This window comes from Didymella exigua (genome assembly GCF_010094145.1).
Source record: "Didymella exigua CBS 183.55 unplaced genomic scaffold M421scaffold_2, whole genome shotgun sequence".
Taxonomy (NCBI): Eukaryota; Fungi; Ascomycota; class Dothideomycetes; order Pleosporales; family Didymellaceae; genus Didymella; species Didymella exigua.
The window spans coordinates 69,067-90,997 of NW_022984776.1; the positions used below are offsets into that span (position 1 = coordinate 69,067).

The 21,931-nt window shown below is 52.4% G+C and overlaps 7 protein-coding genes across 7 annotated transcripts; 4 read left to right on the top strand and 3 right to left on the bottom strand.

The window, feature by feature from the left end:
• The first annotated feature begins 2,262 nt into the window (after positions 1-2,262).
• Positions 2,263-2,987, top strand: M421DRAFT_190831 (uncharacterized protein). Its single transcript, XM_033587988.1, has one exon. It carries the CDS (start codon positions 2,346-2,348, stop codon positions 2,841-2,843), a length of 498 nt encoding a protein of 165 aa, XP_033453399.1. The 5' UTR covers positions 2,263-2,345; the 3' UTR covers positions 2,844-2,987.
• Positions 2,988-6,766: 3,779 nt separating this feature from the next.
• On the bottom strand, positions 6,767-8,292 carry M421DRAFT_97381 (uncharacterized protein; the record flags this gene model as incomplete). Its single annotated transcript, XM_033598499.1, has 3 exons — positions 6,767-7,160; positions 7,299-8,116; positions 8,203-8,292. 3 exons carry the CDS (start codon positions 8,290-8,292, stop codon positions 6,767-6,769), a joined length of 1,302 nt encoding a protein of 433 aa, XP_033453400.1.
• Positions 8,293-8,439: 147 nt separating this feature from the next.
• On the top strand, positions 8,440-9,876 carry M421DRAFT_415518 (S-adenosyl-L-methionine-dependent methyltransferase). Its single transcript, XM_033590728.1, has 2 exons — positions 8,440-8,566; positions 8,634-9,876. Exon 2 carries the CDS (start codon positions 8,918-8,920, stop codon positions 9,728-9,730), a length of 813 nt encoding a protein of 270 aa, XP_033453401.1. The 5' UTR covers positions 8,440-8,566; positions 8,634-8,917; the 3' UTR covers positions 9,731-9,876.
• Positions 9,877-10,024: 148 nt separating this feature from the next.
• On the bottom strand, positions 10,025-11,605 carry M421DRAFT_601 (protein transport protein SEC61 subunit alpha; the record flags this gene model as incomplete). Its single annotated transcript, XM_033595744.1, has 3 exons — positions 10,025-10,421; positions 10,470-11,493; positions 11,596-11,605. 3 exons carry the CDS (start codon positions 11,603-11,605, stop codon positions 10,025-10,027), a joined length of 1,431 nt encoding a protein of 476 aa, XP_033453402.1.
• Positions 11,606-12,628: 1,023 nt separating this feature from the next.
• M421DRAFT_602 (RTA1-domain-containing protein) lies at positions 12,629-13,619 on the top strand (the record flags this gene model as incomplete). The annotated part of the gene is made up of 4 exons (XM_033595763.1): positions 12,629-12,669; positions 12,699-12,814; positions 12,866-13,108; positions 13,159-13,619. 4 exons carry the CDS (start codon positions 12,629-12,631, stop codon positions 13,617-13,619), a joined length of 861 nt encoding a protein of 286 aa, XP_033453403.1.
• A 292-nt stretch (positions 13,620-13,911) lies between these two features.
• M421DRAFT_603 (uncharacterized protein) lies at positions 13,912-14,578 on the bottom strand (the record flags this gene model as incomplete). The annotated part of the gene is made up of 2 exons (XM_033595777.1): positions 13,912-14,059; positions 14,193-14,578. 2 exons carry the CDS (start codon positions 14,576-14,578, stop codon positions 13,912-13,914), a joined length of 534 nt encoding a protein of 177 aa, XP_033453404.1.
• A 998-nt stretch (positions 14,579-15,576) lies between these two features.
• Positions 15,577-20,045, top strand: M421DRAFT_415520 (uncharacterized protein). Its single transcript, XM_033590729.1, has 5 exons — positions 15,577-15,978; positions 16,041-16,228; positions 16,287-19,318; positions 19,370-19,604; positions 19,653-20,045. The coding sequence occupies exons 1-5, from the start codon at positions 15,905-15,907 to the stop codon at positions 19,700-19,702; spliced, it is 3,579 nt and encodes a 1,192-aa protein (XP_033453405.1). The 5' UTR covers positions 15,577-15,904; the 3' UTR covers positions 19,703-20,045.
• Positions 20,046-21,931: the final 1,886 nt, after the last annotated feature.

Genomic DNA, 21,931 nt, shown 5'->3' on the forward strand with positions numbered 1-21,931 from the left:
GGTGTTCATGTAAGCGCCGGTTCTTAACCCTGTCGTGCCCTGCACACTTCATGGTCGACTTCGTTTGCAAATCTTTGCGAACGGTAGCAGATCGTAGCAGCACACTTAGACATACCTTACCATGGGCTCAACGCGGGCGCAACTAAAGACCACTCGTAGAACTCACCACAATGCGACAATGCGGCGGTATAGTTCCGCTAGTCAACTATCATAGTGATGCTATGCATTCTGTTGGTTCAATTAATCGAGATTGCGAAGTGCACCCAGCCGTTCCATCTCCAAGGATCGGTTTCTAGCAGGCGTGCGTTCTCGAACCAGCCGTTGCAAGCCAAGCGCTGCCCATCTCTGGCAGCCTCCGTCCGGCAATCTGCAACACGGGAAACACCCCCATGACGTACTCTTCACAGTGCCACGAGACGAGTGGGTCCAAACGTGGCGTTGCATCGTAGACGACTGTTGGCAAAAAAAAAAGCTGCTCGCGGCAGTGCTAACCAACAAAAGGAAGCAGTTCCAGTTCGCTATCCCTGGTGGTCGGTTCCTTGGCTCCACTTGCTGGTTGAGAAGCTTTCTTTTCTTAGTGCGAATACGAAGGCTCTTCTGCAAATTTGAAGGCTTCAGCATCATGACCTAGGAACCACATGAAGTCAGGCAAGCCATGACCGACATGCAGCATTGAACAGTTCACACTATTTACCATGTGCACGCCTACCTCCGTTCCAAACACAGCCAGCTGCTTCAAAGCAAGCTGGTGGTTTGGAATCAGCAGGTGGAAAGAGTGGATCGCTAGCTTGAATTGGTGTTACCGATCGTAGCCAGGAGCTGATGCTCGTAATGTGCGTTCTAGACTGCGCCTAGGGCGACGTCAAAACACCGCGAATTGTTCTGTGGGTCACGCTGGATTTCTCCCTCAATGCAAGGATTAGCTTTGTCCGACGTTGGGAGGCATCAACTAATCGGAGTTGACCATCAGCGCTCCTCTGAAGGCCTCGGCCAATATCCACCTCAGACAGTCGGCGCCTTGCTGTCTCCTGAAAGTGGTGATGTTTGCATACGCTCCAGGGTTATCGTTACCGCCAGTCGGCGAACCCTGTGGGACGCAACGTGATGACTGGTCCTTGTGCACAGCTCAATAGGGCTCCAGGTTCTCAGACACGACTGACAAGGTTACTGTTTTGGCTATAACCTGCCGTTCTTAACGCCCAGCCGACAGGCATGACATCCTCGCTACGAAGTGCACACTCAACAGACGTATGCAAGTAAGGTGTCACTGCATGCACACATCGCTGAGTGTCTCCTCGAGATCACATCCGAGCTCCATCAGTGGGCGAATGCATCGGTGCATTAACCTTGCAGTGGACCGTTCTTACAACGACAGTCCCGCCAAAATCGGGTGGGTCTTGGTTCCAAGCGCAGGATTGTTTGCTTTTACCGTCACTCGGACCGGAGACGTTCATGCTGGCATGGTAGCCAACCCCATGGCAGTCCGATCACAAGGTGATACAACCTGCGTCTTGTGCTAGCGCTTTGACAAAGGCAATATCCGCGTATACGGGCGCCGCAACAGAACCTACAGTACCATTGTGAAGATTGACACCTTGGCTACATGACCACAGCGTCCGAAGATCGGATCACGCGCCGAGGACTAAGTATTTGCTCGCTTTAACGTAGCCACCATTTTGATGCATGCAACATTTCACACCAAATGGACCTTGCGCTTAGCTTCTACTCGACAGCCACAGTCACAGTGTGCCCTTGACTTTAGCATCCACATTTTTTGATGTTGACATCTGGCCATGTGTCCTGCTGGAGCTCGTACTTGGCTCATCACACCAAGAGACAGGCTAAAAACTCTGGCTTTGCCATAACGGTATATGCAACCAAGACGCAGCTCGCCTGAGGACGCCGTACGTGGTACCTTGTTACGGTGACCGAAAATGACGAATCGAGGGAGCGACGGTGAGCAGAAGCTAGTCTGCTACGACCGTGCGGTTTCGCACGCTTTGAGCCTCGTCTAGCCAGACAACATTGCAGCATGCGGATGATTCGTACAAGGCGCATTCCCGCGTTGTGTGCAACCTTTCTCAAGCGCTCCTTACCCGATCGTCATGTTAATAGCTCGTCTGCACGAATGGAGTCGCCGGCATGGTCCTTGCCGTTATATCCCCGCACAATAAGCGCTTACTTCTGGCACAGAGCCTCGAGACTGATCCGATCTGCCCATCACAAAGCAAGGATACCCATTGTTGTTTAACAAGCCACAATGGCATGATCTTTGCCTGTTGCCAGTCTCATGACCCAGCTTTTTCGTGTCATGCATTGCTGTCAGCCTCGAAGCGACACGACTTATGTCCCCTAGCCACACTCTACACATTTGTGACCCCTCTCTGATGTGCATTGACGACCGAACAAGGAACTCTCTGACGTCCCAGACCGCCATCCAAACAGGCGCCACCCAAGTTGACTTTCACCGGTGTATTCCCGTAGAATGTCTCATTGAAGGTCCTTCTTTCTTTTCCCGCGTCTTCCGCTCGCTTCATCGCTGCCCGATCAATCTGCAACTCACCGCCGGCACGCCTGCTTGCTTCATCACGAAGCGGGCTTCGGCAGATTCGAGATGCAAGCGCCACGATGCAGCAGATCGTGGTCAACGACCTTCCCATGCTCGCCATATCACTCACGCCAGACAATTTGTTGCAGTGCTTGTCATCATATGGAGCATCTGGACCATGGACCTTGGACATGGCGGTTGTCATCTCTCGAAGGTCCTGTCGAGATCGTTACCGATGACCACGATAAGATTACCCCTGCGACTGGCCCGATTGCAAAAGAGCCGAGCCGCCTAGGTCGAGCAACGATTGGCTAAGTCGCTCGTCTTGCTCTTCAACCGCGTATTTCCATCGAACCCGCTCTAAATGACCGACCTCACGTGTACCAGATCTGCGTGAAAAGAATGTCCGCGTTCGACCGCCGCAGATTGTCTTTAGTTGTTTGGACCCCTTGCCAGCGATGGAGCATGCGGTCAGTCGAGATCTGCCTGGTACATCCAAAGATGACATAGCGTCCAACGGTGTAACGCTCGGTCTCGTATCTTGTCGAGTCCTCGTTATATACGTTGCGATACCAGGAGCATATGATTCATGAACGCCGGCTGTCAGCAACGGCTCGTCCGCAGATTAAACCTGAAAACACGGTGGACGATGACACGAAGTCGCTCCCTTCTCTCAGAAAAAATCTTCCCGCAGATCGCGCTGCAATCCTCACAATGCCTTTCCGATGTTGCATCACGCTCGCAGCAAAGCGGGTCTCGATCTCCAAGGAGCCAAACTGCCACACCAAGCCCTGAATAGGAAACAATGCAGGTCATGAAATTAGGCAAACGGATACCGCGCCGTTCCTAATCTTCGATGTTGCATGAAGATGTCATCGTTGGGATTTAGGCGAATTTGAAAAGCAGGTGTGTCGATCATGACGAGGACGTCGTAGTGCGGGTGTTGCGGGGCTCAGGGCTCGACTGCTCCACGGACGATCATCTTGACGACAACAACGAGCGAGCGCTTGGCGGTAGGCTGCAGGAAAACGAGAACCGGTACCGCGCGGGATGGGCGGGAACGCGTGATGGGGTGTGATATCAATGTGGAGCTCACAAGTGCACTCGCATGGATGGCTGGATACACGTCAAGCACACGTATATACCTTCGAAGCGTTCCATCGTCTCTCGATATTAAATGAGTAATACGTCACGACATGCATATGTACCAGCTACTGCCTAAGAGTTGGCATCCTTCCACTCATTAGGGAATGATCTTGCCTGGAACCTATATTGGCAACGCGAAATCTCGATTGCTTTTCCAGCACTAAATCGGTATTGCCCACGCATTCGGAGCAAGAAGAGTGAACAACCTATATGGCATGTGATCTTAAATCCTATTCAGTCATGTCCAGACTCTGATTGCTCAAAGAGTGAAAGTGCCTGTATTCTGTGCCGTCACCTCAACTCACGTGATTTCGCTTGTGCTTCCATTGGAAGGCGCAGGCTGCTTCTGTGTATGCCCAGGGACTGCTCTTTGATGCGAGTACCTGTGAAGGAGCTTCCTTGCCCTGGTCAAAGGCTGGCCAGCTCCATTAACTAATGTACAAAGCTACCAAAAAGTCAAACACAAACCCCAAACAATGACAAAAGAAATGTCACAAAGTCGTAAGAGAATTGTAGAAGGGCGGGACAGCGAGGAACTTGCAATGTACGACGATGTGCCAATGCGGATAATTGTTCGTAGTCTATAGAGGACGCTACAGTAAAGAACAGAGGCCATGTTTACCTTAAGCTCGGATATATACTTTCCGCGCACAGAGGGTTCCCGCGCACCCCACCTCAACGCGTTACTCTGCTTTTGATGCTCTATACTATCAACGCCACACAGTCAATATGGATCCTAAGGAGTTTGTAATACAATGTGCTATCGCAGATCTCAATTCTAGTGTTTTCACAAGCCGGCGCAAGGCTGCTGAGTGGTACAGGATCGCTGAATCTACGCTACGCAGTCGGCAACAAGGTCAACAACCACACGCGATAGCTCATCAACGACAGCAGCAATTGACTCCAGAACAAGAGGCCTTCCTAGTGGATTGGATACTTGATAAGGACTCACGCGCACAACCTCCTTCTCATCCACACGTACGAGAAATGGCCACCCAGCTCCTCCACATAAATAGTGACCACGAGCCTCTTAGGCAACTATAGGTACCCTATTTTTATCACCCGCAACCCACGCGTTGCATCTATAGTTGGCTGCACAATCAAGAGCGCACGTACAACAGCAGCCAACTACGAGACTATTAAGGCCTTCCTTGAGCTGTTTGAGCAGACAAGAATAGAGCTAGGCATACAGTATAAGGATAACGTACTCTATCACCGAGCCGGTCATATCACCGAACCGGTCACTTAAAATCCCACCAAAAAACACAGAAACCATACCCCTGCATCTCAATAACTACTTAATAGAATCTTCTAAAAACTTCAGAATAGAGCTGCATCTATACTAATAAGACTGTTTGAAAGTCTTAGAGTGCTTAGCCCTATATTGCAGATGTTGTTTAGAAGATACTGAAATACAGGGGTAGCTGCAGGCTATCTCAACATCTATACTAGCTATTAGTCTAAGACTTTTAAATAGTTTTATTAGTATAGATGCAGCTCTATTCTGAAGTTTTTAGAAGATTTCATTAAGTGGTTATTGAGATGCAGGGGTATGGTTTCTGTGTTTTTTGGTGGGATTTTAAGTGACCGGTTCGGTGATATGACCGGCTCGGTGATAGAGTACGTTATGTGGAATATGGATAATACTAGAGTTGCACTTAGGGTATTTACTAACGCCTAGGTGCTTGTAAGCTCTTTAAAGAAGAAAGCTTATATCAAATCTCTAGAAGATTGTGAGTGGGTATCAATTATTGAGACCATCTCAGCCACCAGTATCAAGCTCCAATGCCTAGTCATCTTCAAGGGCAAGCATCTACAGTCAACGTAGCTTCCAGCACAAGGCACACTAGATTGGCTCTACACAACCTTAGAGAATAGATAGACGTTAAACTCAATGAGCTATAAATAGTTACGCCGTGTTTTTATACCAAACACTTCACTATCTAACAGTGGCTATTGACTGCTCCTCCTTAACAGCTATAGCTCCTATACACCTGTTAGTTTCATGTGGCTCTGCAAGGTCAACAGGATACATATCCTGTACCTCCCAGCTTATGCCTCCCACCTGCTACAGCCTCTGGATCTCGCTCCTTTCTCTGTTCTGAAATCACGCTATCGTAATCAGAACCGAGCCCTCTCTGCGCTTAATGACGCAGCCCCTATTAAGAAGGAGCGCGTTGTAGTATCATACAACAACGCTAGAGAAGAAGGGCTCTCAGAGCGAGTTATCCAAGCTGACTGGAGGGCTGCTAGTCTCTGCCTATACAACACACTTTCATCATCCCAAGTAACTGGCCGGCTAACTACTACTCCACCTATCTAGGCATTAGCGGCTGCCTCAGAAGTAATCTTTACTACACCTTGGAGCTCGCAGGCTCTACACAAGACTAAACAGCAGTTGTTGTTGTCAGAGACTCTCTCACGGAGTACCTGGATAGTGCTTGGCAAAGCAGGCAAGGCTATTGCAGAGGCAAACACCGGGGCAGCTCAGCTTTAGGCTGAGAATCAATAACTTAAATATTAATTAGATGCTCATAGGATTACTCGTACAAGAAAGCGAGTTTAAGTTAATCTAAATAAGCAATTCAGCAATGTTGAAAGTATTAAAGCTGCAATTGATCGCGCAGCAGCTCTACGGGCTCAACAAGCAAGCACTTCAGCTGAGAAAGAGGCTCAAAAGGCAGCAGCAGAAGCAGCAGCTCTTACTCTTGATTCTATGAGTATACAGTGGCAAATATAATTGTTGTTGTTGAGAAAATCACGACTCTATACTGTGTGACTGCCGTGGGTGGTGTGCGCGGGAACCCCATGTGCGCGGAAAGTATATATATCCGAGCTTACTCCACTGCCCCTCTGCAGTTTGACAGGCAGGAGCGGCTCTTCACCGGTCATATAACACATCATAAACTACAACCTCTACCCAATAATTTGAATGGCTGGTCAGTCCATGTTATGTGGAAGATGCACGTCGAACATCACTTCTACACAGTGAGAAGGTGTCCCCGTAGAGTACATCTTGGCCCGTTTCCCTGCAATATTCAATATCCTTTCATGGACCCTGATTATATCAGCCTAATGGAAAGTATCTGTATCAGTCTGGCCCACGGGGCTTGAACATAAATTTGTTCCTCCGAATATGCTCTTGACCGCTGCCTCATCGCCGTCGTCTTTCAATGTACGAATCAAGTGCTCGACATCTTTGTATGCTCTTTGTGTCACCGAGTCCGCTGTTTCCATGATGATGCTACCAATGGCCTCGATGACCTTCTCGACCGATCGCCCAACCCAGCAGCCTCTCGGCGCCAGACCTGCAAGTGCCCGCCACCACGCAATCAGGACAAGAGCTCTCGGCTCTCGATTCTTGACTAGCAGCAGGAATTCAGACATCAGGAACGAGCAGAACACGAAGACGCGAACGAAGAAATCCAGGCTCAGGTGGTGGTAGTACAGACTAAGAAAGATCGGACTGAAGGTGTGGAGCACGGAATACAGGGTACCAATGTGCATGTTGAGAGGCCCTGATTCGGATTTGGCGTTGTCAAGGGAAGCCAACAGGTCCATCAGTGAAGGAGGTCAAAAGACGGGCGAGCCACTCGAGTGCTACAGATAATATGTCGACGGTGGGTTGGCGTGGTCCGGCGTGGTGCCAACCGCAGCCACTCGAGTGTACAGGTAACAGCCATCGGCTGAATGATAGATTGGTGGTGGAGGCAGCGTTCGCAGTTCTCTGCAGATGAGAGGATAAGCGGAGAGCTTCTCGATTCCAGCTGCCCAGCGTAGAGATGCGAGAACTCGGAGACCCTCGCTCATCTTGAGGGTGCTATACATCCAAACGAGATATGTCTCTTCATCTGCAGTGCCAGGGTCTTCTGGTAGCGGAATCAAACTTATCAAGAGCATTCCAGTGACAAGAACGGATTCGTAGTTTTCGGCCGTGATGTTCTGTAGAGCTCCGCTGTACTCAGCTAACGTCTTCTGGCGGTAGACTAGTGCTCTGTGTGCAGCTTGCTTCGATGGCGCCAGCGTATTGCTGTGGGATGCTGCAATGCTAAGGAGTGCATAGAACAGATGTGTGTGCGAGAGTGACAAGCGGGGAAAAGATTCGCTGTGTATCGACACGACAGCCTCATCATCCCGTGGGGTAAGTGTTTGCCACGTGAAGGTCCTGTATTGGTGCAGTAGCTCGAACTCCAGACCAGATAGGGATCCAGAGGCGGTTTGCACAGCTGGTATCAGCCATGGGTTTATCGACATTGAAATGTCATCGAAGTGTGCCTCTTCATGCAAAGCTACACCGGTGGGGAAGCAGCCATTGCTGTGCGTGGCATTAGATGCAGGCGATGCCGACGCGGGCTCTTGGGGGTAGTGACAGCTCGGTTTCCGTAACGAACAGTAGCCGCAGAGAGGCTGACCTTCATCGCACTGAGTCAAGTTAGTGTATGCTTTGCAGTACTATGGCTTTGTTCGGCACAGAGAGTGCAAACACTACATTACTAGAGGCCGCCTACCTTGACTTTCTTACGCTTGCATGTCGAGCAACCGCCCCGAGACTTGCGGTGCGGTTTCTTGCTAACCAATCCTGCACTGCGGCGCACCATCTGGCGCGATACATCGGCTATAGGTATTGATCTTCGTATGAGTCTGTGTCATGGGTGTCTGATTATGCGGACGAGTTTTAGGCATCCAAGTGGAAGCCAGGTACGAGCGGCAGCTCACGCGATCAATCATCTACGTCGTGAAGAAGGCTTCCAGTTTTTCCACAAGTTTTGTGTCGCATCAAAGCCCTCAAATTCGACTGAGCACTGGAATAGCTTTTAGTACTGTTGACGATTTGAGGAGTTGACCAATGAGTACGCAAAGGAGTGAATGCTGGTGAGAAATGAGCGACGGATCCGGCACCGGAGCCGAGGGCTGCTTCCTCTGCTGACTTCGATCATAGTGCCAGATTCATCAGCTTAGGACGCATCTGCACGCACGGCTCGTTATGTCCGAGAACTTCGACTGTCCTTCAAACTGGTCTGGCATGGCCTGCACTGGGTGTGTGGCATAAGCGCTATGCCGTCTCTACGATGCCTTTGTCGAAAGTACATAAGATCTGAGTGTCCAACCGTGTTATCTCATATTTCAGCCTATGTGAAAGTATCTCGCAAGCTCTCTTGCTCTCATCCATCCATCTACTCAGTATCTCCAGGAACACTTCAACAAGGTACTGCCTGAGCGACCATGAACATCTCCACCGTCAGCCCGCCCTCTCAAGCCCTAGCCCTCGTCTCCGGGGCCCAAAAAGCCTCAACCTACGAAACAACGGGCGGTCTCGTAACCGCCCAATTTGCCTCTCACAACCTGTCCCTCATCCCGCCCATCCAAGAGGGCGCCATCATCCACGACAACGCCTGCGGGTCCGGCACCGTCTCGCGCGCCCTCATCTATTCCCCGAACTTACCCTCAGACCTAAAAATCCACGCCACAGACATCGACTCGCCCTTCCTCTCCGCGCTCCAACATGAGGTCGACCAGCACCACTGGCCCATCAGCGTGACAAACCAGAAAAGCGAGTCCCTGGACTTTGCAGATAACACGTTCACTCATTCTGTGACCAACATCGCTATCTTCTTCACTAGCAGCTCTGGTCTCGATGGCGCAAGGGAAATCTACCGCACGCTGCAGCCCGGTGGCATCGCGGTGGTGAATTGCTGGGCCCATGTGACGTGGCTCCTGCCTGTGCGCGCGGTGCACGAGCATATTCGCCCGGGGAAGCCGTTTCCGACGCCGGTTGTTGCGTGGCATGACGGGAAACACATCCAGAAGGTGATGAGGGATGCAGGGTTCAGGAAGGAGGACATGCGGATCGAGAAGAGCGATGCGTGGGCGGTGATGAAGAGGAGTTTGTTGAGGGAGTGGGCGGAGAAGAGCTGGGCGTATCTGGGTGGGATTGCGGGGTGGCTTGAGGGTGACCAGGAGACGTGGGATGAAGCTGTAGACAAGTTAGTGGAGCTCTTGTTGGTCCAGCCTGGGACGGTGGCTGAGGGCGATTAGGTCAGGATGAACGCTAGCCAGTGGGTTGTTATTGCGAAGAAGTAAGGCAAGGAAGATGATTGCTAGCCAGTGTTGAGAAGGTCGTCTTTTCAATAGTACATTATCTATCAGACATCAAGACTTTTGGGCTTCAAAGACCAAGCAAACGCCACACGATGCTTGCTTTTAAGATCGTGACGTTTATAGTGTACACATGCTGTTCAGCATCTAGATGTAATCCACTCTTCTCATAATCCAATACAAAATAAGAATCCTTAAATCATTCCCATCCTGTTATTGCTCTCATATGGGCATCTAGCCCATGACCATACCCTTGAGGCCGGACATGTCGCCTTCCTTAGCAGCGATTTCGAAGTATCCGTAGATGATAGTGACAGCGAGTAGGATACCAGTTCCGCTACCGAGAGCACCGAGAAGGTCGCTGCCGACGGAGAGAGCACCAATGCAAGCACCACCGAAAGCGGCAGCAGTGGGGATGACGCGCTTGAGCTCCTTGTACATGGACTCCTCACGGTGACCGGCCATGACGAGGCCCTGCTCCTTGAGCTGCTTAGCAACATCGCGAGGAGAAGAGCCAGAAACTTCGATCCAGGTCTTGGAGAAGACAGCGCAGGCGACGAGCATGTATACGATGAAGACAGCGGTCTTGAGAGGATCGGAAAGGGCCTCAGTGATGCTGAGGGGAGGGGACCTGGACTTGTTAGCGGTTGGCTTTGGCCGTTTGGAGACTGAGACGTACATGTAGTAGGCGATACCGGAGGTTGCGAAAAGCTGAGCGGAGCCCTCTTTAGGCTCCCAGACGCCGAGAAGCTGGACAAGCAAGTTGTCGGAGAAGCGGCTGTACAGCATCTGGCTGATCAGGAAGACGTTGGAGGACAGCGCCGACTGCAGCATGATGGGCATGTTGGAGGTGTAGAACAGACGGACGGGGTACGAGCCGCGGACACCGCGCTGGCGAGCAGACTTGACGGGGATCTCGACACGGAAACCCTGGAGGTAGATGACAGCGCCGAAAACGATGACGGTCGAGATCAGGTTCATAACGTTGGGCAGGTTCTGGCGGTAGAATGCCTCACGGAGAGCGACGGTCTTGTTGGGCCAGGTGAAGAGCAGGTGGACAAGGGCAATAATGGCGCCCTCGAACTCGGGACCACGGCCAGTGTTGATAGTGGTGGGCGAGAAAGCCTTCCACATAATCGACTCGCAGATGTTGGTCGCAATGAAGAGCGAAATACCGCTGCCAAGACCGTAGCCCTTCTGGAGCAGCTCGTCGAGGAGAATGACGATCAGGCCGGCGATCATAAGCTGAAGAACGAGGAGAACGCAGATACCAGCACCAAGGTCAGAGGGCTGTCCGTAGAGACCAGAGATGACGTAAACGACGGCTTGACCAAAGGACAGGAGAATAGCGAGAAGCTTCTGGGCGGTCTGGTAAAGTTCACGGTCGGACTTGAGGTCGAGATTTACGTCGATGAGGTGGGTTCCGGCGAGAAGCTGGAAGACCATGCCGGAGGAGATGATGGGGGTGATACCAAGCTCCATGAGTGTACCTCTGTTACTGGCCATCATCATACGCAACCAGTAAAGCGGGTCGGATGTGTCAGAGGAGACGATTCCGTACAGTGGCATCTGGCTCATGACGAGGAAGACAAGAAGCGTAAGACCCGTCCATACCAGGCGGTTGTTGAAGGGCACTTTGCTCTCGGGGAGCGAGATCTCGGGGACGAGAGGTACGAAGGGTTTGACGAGATCGAGGAACCGAACTGTGCGCGTGTTAGCTGTTGCTCAATGCATCTCAATTGCTTTCCTGATCGTGTGTATAGCTGTGCCTTCGCGCGACCAGGAATTGCGGGCGCTGCACTTACGGCCGCTCATGGTTGCGAGTCTTGAGGCCCAAGAGAAGCGAAAAGAGACAAGAGGAAATGAAGAAGAAGGGGTTGTGGGCGACGCTCGAGGTTGATGATGGAGAGGGGGTCCTGTGAACTCTTTCTAGCAACGTGTTCGAGAAGCTGGCGCCAAGGCCATCCGGCTCGCTAATTGCGGAGAGCACCCCCTGGCGTATATTTCACCGTCGCGCGTCCATACAAACAGAGGCCACGCTGGCTTGAGGTGAAGCTTCGTGAAGATTCCATTCTGGGCAGCATATCGAGTATCCTAGCACTGGTCACGGTTTGTCGTACACCTGCAAGAGCTATCTGGCCCGTGCGCTGTGGGGAATACAGCAGCACTCAGACCAGTCTCTTATTATCCAGCTTCACAGGGTCACTGAAGCAGTACAGTCACGATGATATCAAGGTCCGGATTGATCTGGGCCTCCAAATCTGTCAACGGTACCGATAGCTATCGCTGGACTCTACCACAGTTTGACCTGACCTCTTACCACAAAGCATCAGAGTCTATGCAACGACGAAGCAGCTGTGATTCGGTATCTGCTCCTACACCGACAAGACTGCGCACACATATCCTCGCACCTCGACTTTTTCTAGCTATCGTATCATCCTCACAAGTGACCTCACCGTGTTATCTCGAACACGCTCCAGCGCGCGCTCTTCATTGGCCATGCAGCGAATGCGAATTTAGCGTCAAAAGGCACCAGCCCTGCAGTTCTATGCGAATGCAGCACCTAGAAGCTGCTACCAACACTCATGCGCGTCACGAAGCCTCCTACAAGCGAGTGCAAAATATACCTCCCAATATGACTTCATCCAAGGCCTTCGCATTCGCAAGGCCTCTTGCTTTATCGATGGAATACATAAAGTACACGCTTCACTGTACTATGGCGCCTCACTCAGCTCAGCTGTTCCTCACTAGTAGCAGTCGTTGTATGATCTGCTCCTTACTCCTGAGAACGTCTCGTCCACATCCACATCCACATCCGCGCTCCTCAAGCCCTTCACTATGGCCAACCCCCCTTCATCCCCCTCATTTGACTGGAAAATGTACCGCTACACCCCCTCACTTGCAGCAGCTATCCTCACCCTCACCCTCACCCTCACCCCTTCACCATCTTAACCCTCTTGCACGGGTACTCTTACGTCCAGCACCGACGCACAAGCATCATATACATCATCCTCGGCGGACTATGTACATCCCACCCTTCATATCTGCAACCTACAGATCTAACGTCTGCAATAGGTGAAATCGCTGGATTCAGCGCGCGCATAGGGAGTCACTTTGACGATACCACCTGGGCACCGTTCATCATCCAAGGCACGCTGTTGCTCGTGGGCCCGCTGCTCTTCGCTGCGACGGTGTACATGATGCTTGGTCAGGCTGTGCGGTGTGCGGGCGCGGACAAGCTTTCGAGGGTGAGTCCGAGATGGTACACAAGAATCTTCGTTACTGCAGACATCAGTACATTGCTTGTGCAAGGACTAGGTCAGTGATGGGGACGGTATAAACATCGCGACTCTGCTGATCACGACTAGGTGCAAGTCTCATAGGCACAATGCAACTGTCTCTCGCTCTTGCGGGCGAGAAGGTGGTCATTGCTGGTCTCGCGCTGCAGGTCGCTACCTTTGTCGTCTTTCTCGTTGCGGCGATCGACTTTCGTGTTCGCATGAACATCATCTCGAAGACTGGACAAAGTGCAGAGGATCAGACATGGAAGAGGACGCTGCGCATCCTGTACGCACTCAGCTCGCTCGTCTTGTTTCGCTGTGTGTTCAGGCTGATCGAGTATGCGATGGGAAATGCGGCGTACTTGATTGCGCATGAGTGGACGCTGTATGTGTTCGACAGCGTGCCAATGCTGGCTTTGTTGGTGGTGTTATTCGTGTGGCGGTCAAAGGAGGCGAACCCTGTCCAGAAAAGCGAGGGCGAGGGGGGTAGTGATGGTGAGCTGGGTATTGTTGGCAGTCAGTCAGGGCGAGCGCGGTATGAGGTGTGATTGGGATGGATAATTGTCGTTGCCTTCCATCGACCGATAATGGGCTCCTTCACTACACTCTGGCTACATAGGTCCGTCATTGCTCCTCTCAACCACTCATCCCAATTGCTCGCATGATGATAATTGGTCAATGATCAGCAGAGCCCTGAGGCTTGACGGTCGAGAGTCCTTCATATGCTGTTCGTGCTGCGCCGAGAGCCCGGCTCTACATGATCAGCCGTATTGAGGCAGGCATCGTCATATGGGTGTGAGTAAAATCTGCCACGGTGGCTTATAGCTTGGCTGTAGCTAGTCACGCCTGGAGCTTGGAGGCACGGTCGAGTGCTATGTCGCACATGGCCTGAATGGCTTCTTGTCGCTCGGCCTTGATATCGCCTCGGTCGATGCGGGAGCGCATGTTCTCCATAATAATGGGTCGTGGGCGTCCGTTCACGAAAACGCTGGATGTGTCAGCTGCAGGTAGAGCGAGTGGAGAAGATTCAATCTAGCTGCGCCAAGACACCTCAGACATCTACGGACATTCATACTTGAATACTGTGCTGAAGATGCTGGATAAAATTGAAAGGCACATACACATATCTCAAACCAGGGAACTTCTCCTCATACTCCTTGTTCAAACTCGCCAGCTTCTCCTTTTCCTCTTCAGCGCCCTGTTGCAATTGTGCCTGCTCTTTCCTGCTCTGCTCGCTGTCAACCTTCTTCTCGCCAAGCCGTGGGTGCGAGCACAGGATCTCTGATAACTTCTCCACATCCTCTGGGCTATCTGAGCCTGCCAATACTTTCAACTGGGCATTGGCAGCGGTGATCAAGACGTCGTAGCTTGGGAATGTTGTCGATCGTAGCACAGGCAAGGTCAGTGCATTGAGGGGTGGTGATGGTTCGAACAGGAGATCTAGCACCTTCGTTAACTCCGAGTCGGACACATGCGGTAGAGTGGAGACAGGCGGAAGTGATGTCATATTGGCAATGCACAAGGGTACTTTGTCGATTGTTGCGGATCTTGAGGCAGAATAGACGTGTTGAGTGCTCCGTTCTGAAGAGATTGAAGCTACGGCGGCGCGATGGTGGGGGTACGATGCTCGTTAAGAAAGATGTGACATCGGCCGCTACCGTCCGGTGCAGATACGGGCATGTTCAAGCCACAGGCATTCCCACAAGTACAGTACCCGAGGAAAAGCTTCTAGTGGTGGGTAGAGGGCGGACATGTGGGGTAGATATGCATCCTGCAAGGGGGGAAGCTCTTCTGGACGCGTCGCTTGGGTGCGTTCAACGTTCGAGGGGTAGTCCTGGCTGTTGGTACTCTTCCCCGGCCCCAAACAGCTGTTCACAAGACTTCCTGACGACATCAGGCCTGACCTGATCCATTCACCGTTGAGCTTATGCACGGGGCTTGCAAGGTTGCTATTGTGGAACGAACGAACGAAGGCAATGCTGAGCTCAAGCGAAAGTTTAAAGTCAAAGTGACAGATGCAATTCGATAGAGTTCTTGCAGCCGCGAGCCGCAGGGCCACCCCAGACAGGTAGGCACGAGCTGGGCAGCGACTGGCTGAGAGTTTTGCCCGGTAGTTGTAAGCGCAACGTCTATCGCAGGCTGTCTGTGAGACTGGTCATGAAGCCATGATGGAGAGCCGTGGTGATAGGGGCCATTGTCTGCATGAGCATTGCAACATTTGGAGTCCTGAAGAAGCCGTCCCTGCATCTGTCACGGCGCAAGAAATCCTCCAGCAAGCGTGCTAGCAGCGCTCGACATGCAGACAGACGTCTGGTTCGTCGACTCACGGCTCGGTGAAGTCAGCTTGCAGCCGACACAGGGCAGCCGGAGGAGCGCCGAAGGAGAGCCCGGCACTCGGACCAGCTGGTGCTCGTCCCTTGTGGCTTGCCGTCTCGCTGAAATGTGAAACACTAAGCAGTGCAGCAGCGCAGCAGCTCGCGCTCCCACAGGCACGCAGTTGCCCCCTTCCGCTACAGGCCAGCTGAATTGCTTATGCCACTCTCATCTCAGTGTGTACGACTCTCTCCAAGCTGCTGTCTGTACGACTCTTTCCCAGCTGCTGTCTGCACTGCTGTTACTAGAAGAGCCAATGGCTCGTTGCATCGCGGCTTGACTCGCGCAGTGCCTGGATTTCTCAAGCAGCACTTTAGCTCATTGACCCCTAAGCACTGGCCCTGAATCGCAGAAGCGCGCCACGACCGCGCAGCTCCTCCAAACACTGCAGCTTCATTCTGCACTGGGGCACGCTGCACCTCGCCCTGCTGCAGCACTCCGCAGGCCCTGAGCGCCCACAATGTCGCTCAACGGGCTGGACGACGTCGCCGTCACACAGGCTTACCAGAGCGCACTGGCCGAGGCTGGTGGATGGTGCGAGCCCCCCCCCCAGGTCTCCGCAATCTCGAGCCGCCGTGCTAATGTATCGTGTATAGGTTCCTGCTCAAGTACACGGCAAGGGATGCTGTCGATGTCCTGACCAAGGGGACCGGCGGGGCGCAAGAGGCGCGCGCAGCGGTCGCACAGTATGAAGACAATTCGCCGCTATATGGCCTGCTGCTGTATCGCCGCCGCAAGGTGCTGGTCAAGTACGTGCCGGAGGGCACCTCGCGGCTGCTTCAAGGTACATACAAATTCATAGTAAATTGGCAGATCAGGGCTACGCTAACACCCGCTCCCAGCCCGCGTTGCAGTCCACTTCATCACCGTGTCCGAGAAGTTGACGCCGCACGACATAGTCCTCTCTATCAGCACCCCCGAGGAGCTTAGTGATGCTGCCCTTACCTCGGCCTGCACCCTACATACCGCTGCCCCCTCGAGCTCTTCGTCCAGTGGCTCGTCTGCAAGGCACCAGAAGTTGAGCTGGATCAGGGAAGAGTCGGAGGGCCCTGGGCAATCCGGAGGGGACGAAACCCCAGTACTGCAGCGACCGCCGACAGCCTCGTCCACCATACCGACCATTCTTGAGCCCACAACCAGCAGCGAGGAGGCCTCGCTGCGAAGTGGTTCGGTAGTGTCGCAAAACACCGAGCAGGTGCCGATTGTTCTCGACGAGAAGGTGGCCGAAGCAAAGCCAGTACCAGATGTTAAGCCTGCGCCGGAGATCTCGCACGTCACCATCGAGAAAATCACACAGGGTCCACAGACACCGGAGGCAGACGACCTCAGCGACTTTAGGGAGACGCTTACGAGTTACGACAAGCTGTTCGAAGGTGGACCTGAGCCAAGAGCCTCTTCGCAAACGACGCGACCTGACTACAACGAGCTATACGAGCACTACTACGCACAATATACGAAGCCCAAGGAGAAGTTAGGACCGCGACCTCGAGCATCGCAGGAAGGCAGGCGACCGTCTACTTCAGGCAGCGGCTCTCAGGTTGGATCGCGTACAAAGTCATCTCTGCCCTCTGGCCTACGTTCGGCCACTCGTAAAGCAGCCGAATCGAAGAAGCCCAAACATCTCAAAGACCTAGTGCCAGAACCGAATCTCACGAAACCGACATCTCTGCCTCCTCCGCCGTCTCCGATACCCGAAAATCCTATCTCTCCAATCTCAATCACATTCTCACTGAAGAGCCCGGCCAGTGTACGGTCTATGCCAGTGAGCTACAGCAGTTCGTACAGAGCAAACGGCAACTCGCAGGAGAAGACAAGGTTGATGAAGGCCTTGGAATTACGCAAGAAGCAAATGAAGGCCCAACAAGAACGGCAGAGCAAAATGGCAGAGGACACAACTGAAACTCGCGAAGCAGTGGAGGAGAATGCTCAATCGAAGACTGTCCTTGATTCCCGTAGCTCGATAGCAAACGCACCAGATTCTGGTAGCAAGCCAATCGAGGCCGCTGCCGACTCCAGCGCTACAGTCTCCTCGCCGGCGGACCGCGTAGAAGGCGTTACATTACACAGCAAGGAGGGTTTCGAGGACAGGAAGATCTCGCTCGAGGAGGACACAACTTCAACTTTGGCTGCCGACAGCTCTGGTATGGTCTGCACCAGTAACCAGGTTGAGAGCGATGATCTTAACTCTGCCGTATCCGTATCTTCGCCGGTGTCTGCGCAAACGCAGGGTTCATCTGTCGCACCATCCACCCGCCCATCATCCCTGTCAGAGGACGATCATAATAACTTGGACGATGCACAGAAGGCTGCCCATATTCCAGAACATACAACGTGGGACACTCTAGACGAGCAGCAGCAGTCCGTAGACAGCTCGCCTACAATTGTGCCGGAAAGCAGGACGCCTGTTCCTTCGTTGGACATGCATATACCAAGCCAGTTGCCGACCCCGCCGGAGGAGGCCCCACTTGAGTCAAACGAGATTCATCAGACGTCAAAGCGGGAATCCACAACAACCCTTATGCCTTCTAATTCTCAAGACCAATCACGCCGCTCCAACCGCGAGTCTACCATCTACATGCCCCCTGACGAAGACACTCAGCATAATGACAACCAGTCTAAGAGGTGCAACAGGGAATCGATGATACTGCCCTCCTCGAAGAGAGAAAGTTGGTACCAGTCGAAAGAAAAGCGCAGGGCACTGCTTGATCCGATCCAGGTGAGTGCGGACAACTCTGAGGCTGAATACCTGTCCGACGACTCCTTTATGGAGGAACTCCGCAGTGCCGAAGTTAGACAGGCCAAACCGATGTCCGTGTCCAAGTCGCCGATCGTGCCATTCTTCCCTCGACAGCCCTCTGAGCCCAACCCCTCCTCACCGCCTAAGCGGGCTGCCTCCACCTCATTCAACAACGCCACCCGGACATCACCGGAACCCCTTGCCAGAAAATCGTCAGGTCCATGGATCACGTCTACTAAGAGTGAGGAGATGGGCCCGCCACCGAAGATGAACTCTGTCAAGGTATCGGGTGGTATCGCCCAGAGGATCAAAGCTCTTGCGGAGAAGTCTAAGCGCGATTCACAAGCATCACTGAGTCCCTACGACCCTCCCCGCTCACGACCGGGATCCAGCTTGGCCCAACGGAAGTCAAACTTTTTTGCAGCGACACCGATTGAGAGGTCGCCCGACGGCACTCCCGTCCAGCAAGTAGGAAGCCCGTCATACTTGAGCTTGTCAAATCATTCGACGCCTGATACGAAACCGGTGTTGCAGCCTTCACTCGTGACAACGGACAGTACAGTGTACAATGTGCAACAAGGACAACAAACCGAGACTGTTCAGGTCACGGCTCGTATCGTCCGAGATGATCGAACGAGGCAACCGACATTGGCTATGCCGACTGAGACCACACCACTGGAGCTACACCAGAGTCCCTTGATCATCGACCATCAGAAACCAACATTCGTTCCGAAGAGCCCGACTCGAGTGAAGACCGCTCCGCCTTCTACAATTGAGCCGGCTTCGCCAAGAGCACCGTCGTCCTCACATTCACGTGACCAAGGCCCTGCTCTCCCTCGATCTTCGTCTGAAAGCAGTTGGAGGTCCTTCGGACGCCGGATGAGTGAGACGAAGTCGATTCACAGCCACGATGGTGACCATGAGCAGCGAGAAGACAAGAAGGGAAAGAAGGACTCACGCACCAGCAAGATGTTCAAGCGCATGTCTTCGTCGATGTCCGCCATGCCCTGGAAGAACTCCCAGTCTAGCCTTGCCCTACCAGAGCAGGATATGCGGTCGACCTCTTTGTCATCTCTACGGGAACCGCCGCCGCCCGTCCAGGTTGGCGATCTCAATGTTCAGTTCCCCGATACGTTGGTAAGTTTGGTGTTCTGTCAAGCCTTGCATACACCTCTAACAAATTCGCAGTTGTGGAAACGCCGATTTGTCGAAATCGACAGCACAGGCAATCTTGTCATGGGCCCATCGATTTCGAATCCAAAGGGCATCACGAAACGCTACCATCTCACTGAGTTCAAAGCTCCGTTCTGTCCAGACCAGGACCTGCAGGAGCTTCCAAACAGCGTTGTCATGGATTTCATCGATGGTCGAACGCTGCAGTGTGCATGCGAGACCGCCAACTCGCAAGCTCATGTATTGCAGAGTAAGTCGTACAGCCTCCACCACGTGGATAACAACTAACGAGACTCAGTTCTCCGAGAGGCGCACGACGCATGGGTTGCCCACGGGCAGTCCTCCTAAATTCTCATTCCCCCTTTAAACACACTTCCCTACCCTACATACCCAGCCTATCGCGGCACATTTCCTTACGACGTACGATAGTAGAGCAGACATCTCTTTTGTGTTTTTGAATTTACTGCGGTTGCATGGACGCCCAGCGTGGCTCAAAAGGATCGGTACATCATCACTTGCATATCTCTTCATGTTCCGCTTTTTGGGCGTTTCGCGATAGCTTCTTTCTCATACCCTACACTTCAGGCGAGATTGTACATTCTGGGTGAGGCTTGTGGTGTACATTTGTATAATATTTAATGCTGCTGTGCGGCGTGAGTTGGCGGCTGACACCAATACATCTGAGCGTTGTTGTGTCAATCAATGCATTTGCATGCTGATGTGAAGCCCGACGTTCAAAGATCCCGTATTTTCTGAACCCTTCAGTTGCGACACAATATCACGAGGGCGACCTCGCTTGAATCTCACGGGTCAGCTTCCGGCGATATACTGACTTCTGTACTGGCACGCCAGTTCAGCCCTACCGACGACCACTGGCTATCTTGGGTACCGGATTGGCGCAAACGACCACTGTCAAGTGTACTACCCCGGCTGCACTACGTCATTCGCCATTTTACGTCAGAAACAGTTTAGGTCCTGGGATCTCTTTACGTGGACAATATCGAGCCGCGGTCAATGCCGGAATTCGCGCTTTGCATAAAGCAAGCACTAGAGTACGGATGCTCATTCATCGCGAAGGTAGGTGATGCCTCTGCAGTTGGGTATGGCAATCATGCCGTGGGGCTGGGAGATGAGCTAGTCTTGCATGGCTGTGCACAACGCACTCCGCCGTTCAATCTGCTGGTAACCTATCATGCCTTGGTAATTCGTCGAAAGTCGCACAGGAAGGACGAAAGTATAGCGATGTTACCGAATTCCTGTTGACTCGTTGGAACTGTTGCGGTGCAAGTCGGTCCTATAGCCTTGATCGTCACCTCTGTTGACTACCTTGGACTGGCACGTCTCAGGACATATATATATATATCGTCGCCTCCTAGCTAGCAAGCAACTCAGCGCAGTTTTCCATTGACTATACAGCGGATACGTCTGCCGCAACAGGAGCTGCTAGTTTGATAGGCCCGGCGTTTGATGCCGTTGCATTTGGCGAAGAAAGAAGACCTGAATACACGCCTTTGGCTATTCATCTGGTACAAACGTGCGGAGGAACTGTCACGAAAATGAAACTGTGCAATTCAGACGTAATTCTCGTTGTATCCAAGTGTTGCACGGAACGTCCATCGTTGAAAGAGCCGAAGACACACGCGGTACCAACCAGGTAATGCGTGACACGATTGGATTCATCGGCCCATACCATCGGCCAAGTTATAAGGTAACTTGTGTCACAGGGTAACTCTTGATATGAACGTGTTAACGTGGTCCACCACCGAGCGAATCACCCCACCGAGCGAATCACTAAATGCAACAATATATCTTTGAACGTGAATAACTCAACACAACAACAAGATATAATAGTGCGCAATAGCTTAAATTAATTGCCTATCTCTACTGTATCGTTCTTGCATGTACGCTTGTTGTGTCCTGTGTTGCCACACCTCCTGCAGCGCGGAATACCCCTGCTGCTAGCACCTGCCTGCACCCTCTCCTCACGCCTCTCTGCCTCAAGTCGAACCTCAGCATCCCCCTGGGTAACTATTACCTCTACCTCTGCCTGTGATAGGGTCCCCCCCTTCTGTATTCGCTTCTTCTTACGCTTTTTACGCTCAGAAGCAGCCTGATTTGCTTGCTCAAGACTATCTATCCTAGCTTCAAGCAACGTGTGTGAGTGTACCTTCAAAGTTGACCCCTTTTTGACCTGCAGCACCATCTCAAGAATAGACTCAGGTGAGGAACTCCTATAGTCCCTTATCCTCTTGAGAATCAGCGTTGTTTGAGCCTCTATTTCCCAGGCGTTGCTTGGTGTTTTAGGCTGCCAAGGGGTACTCCCGGGTAAAGGTGGTGTTGGTGTACGAGGCTTCACTTCAAGCCTTGATAGCACCACCTCTGGGTTATCTGGAACTAAGCCAGTTGCTCTAAAGCTTGATAGGATATTGTCCTTTGAGAAGGCCTGGTCAAATACTAGGGTAAGTGCAGCCAGGAAGGCTTTCTTGTCGATGTGGTTGATATAGCAGTTTGCCAAGACTTGGATCTCCTCCTTGTACGCACGCTTCAGGGGGGCAAAGCAACCCACATCAAGCGGCT

Bases quoted from the DNA above. Each gene is read 5' to 3' on its own strand.
- M421DRAFT_190831 (XM_033587988.1), top strand. From the start codon at position 2,346: ATGTCCCCTAGCCACACTCTACACATTTGTGACCCCTCTCTGATGTGC.
- M421DRAFT_415520 (XM_033590729.1), top strand. From the start codon at position 15,905: ATGTCGCTCAACGGGCTGGACGACGTCGCCGTCACACAGGCTTACCAG. The intron at 16,229-16,286 runs GTACATACAAAT...ACCCGCTCCCAG, and splicing joins CACCTCGCGGCTGCTTCAAG to CCCGCGTTGCAGTCCACTTC. The intron at 19,605-19,652 runs GTAAGTCGTACA...AACGAGACTCAG, and splicing joins GCAAGCTCATGTATTGCAGA to TTCTCCGAGAGGCGCACGAC.
- M421DRAFT_415518 (XM_033590728.1), top strand. From the start codon at position 8,918: ATGAACATCTCCACCGTCAGCCCGCCCTCTCAAGCCCTAGCCCTCGTC.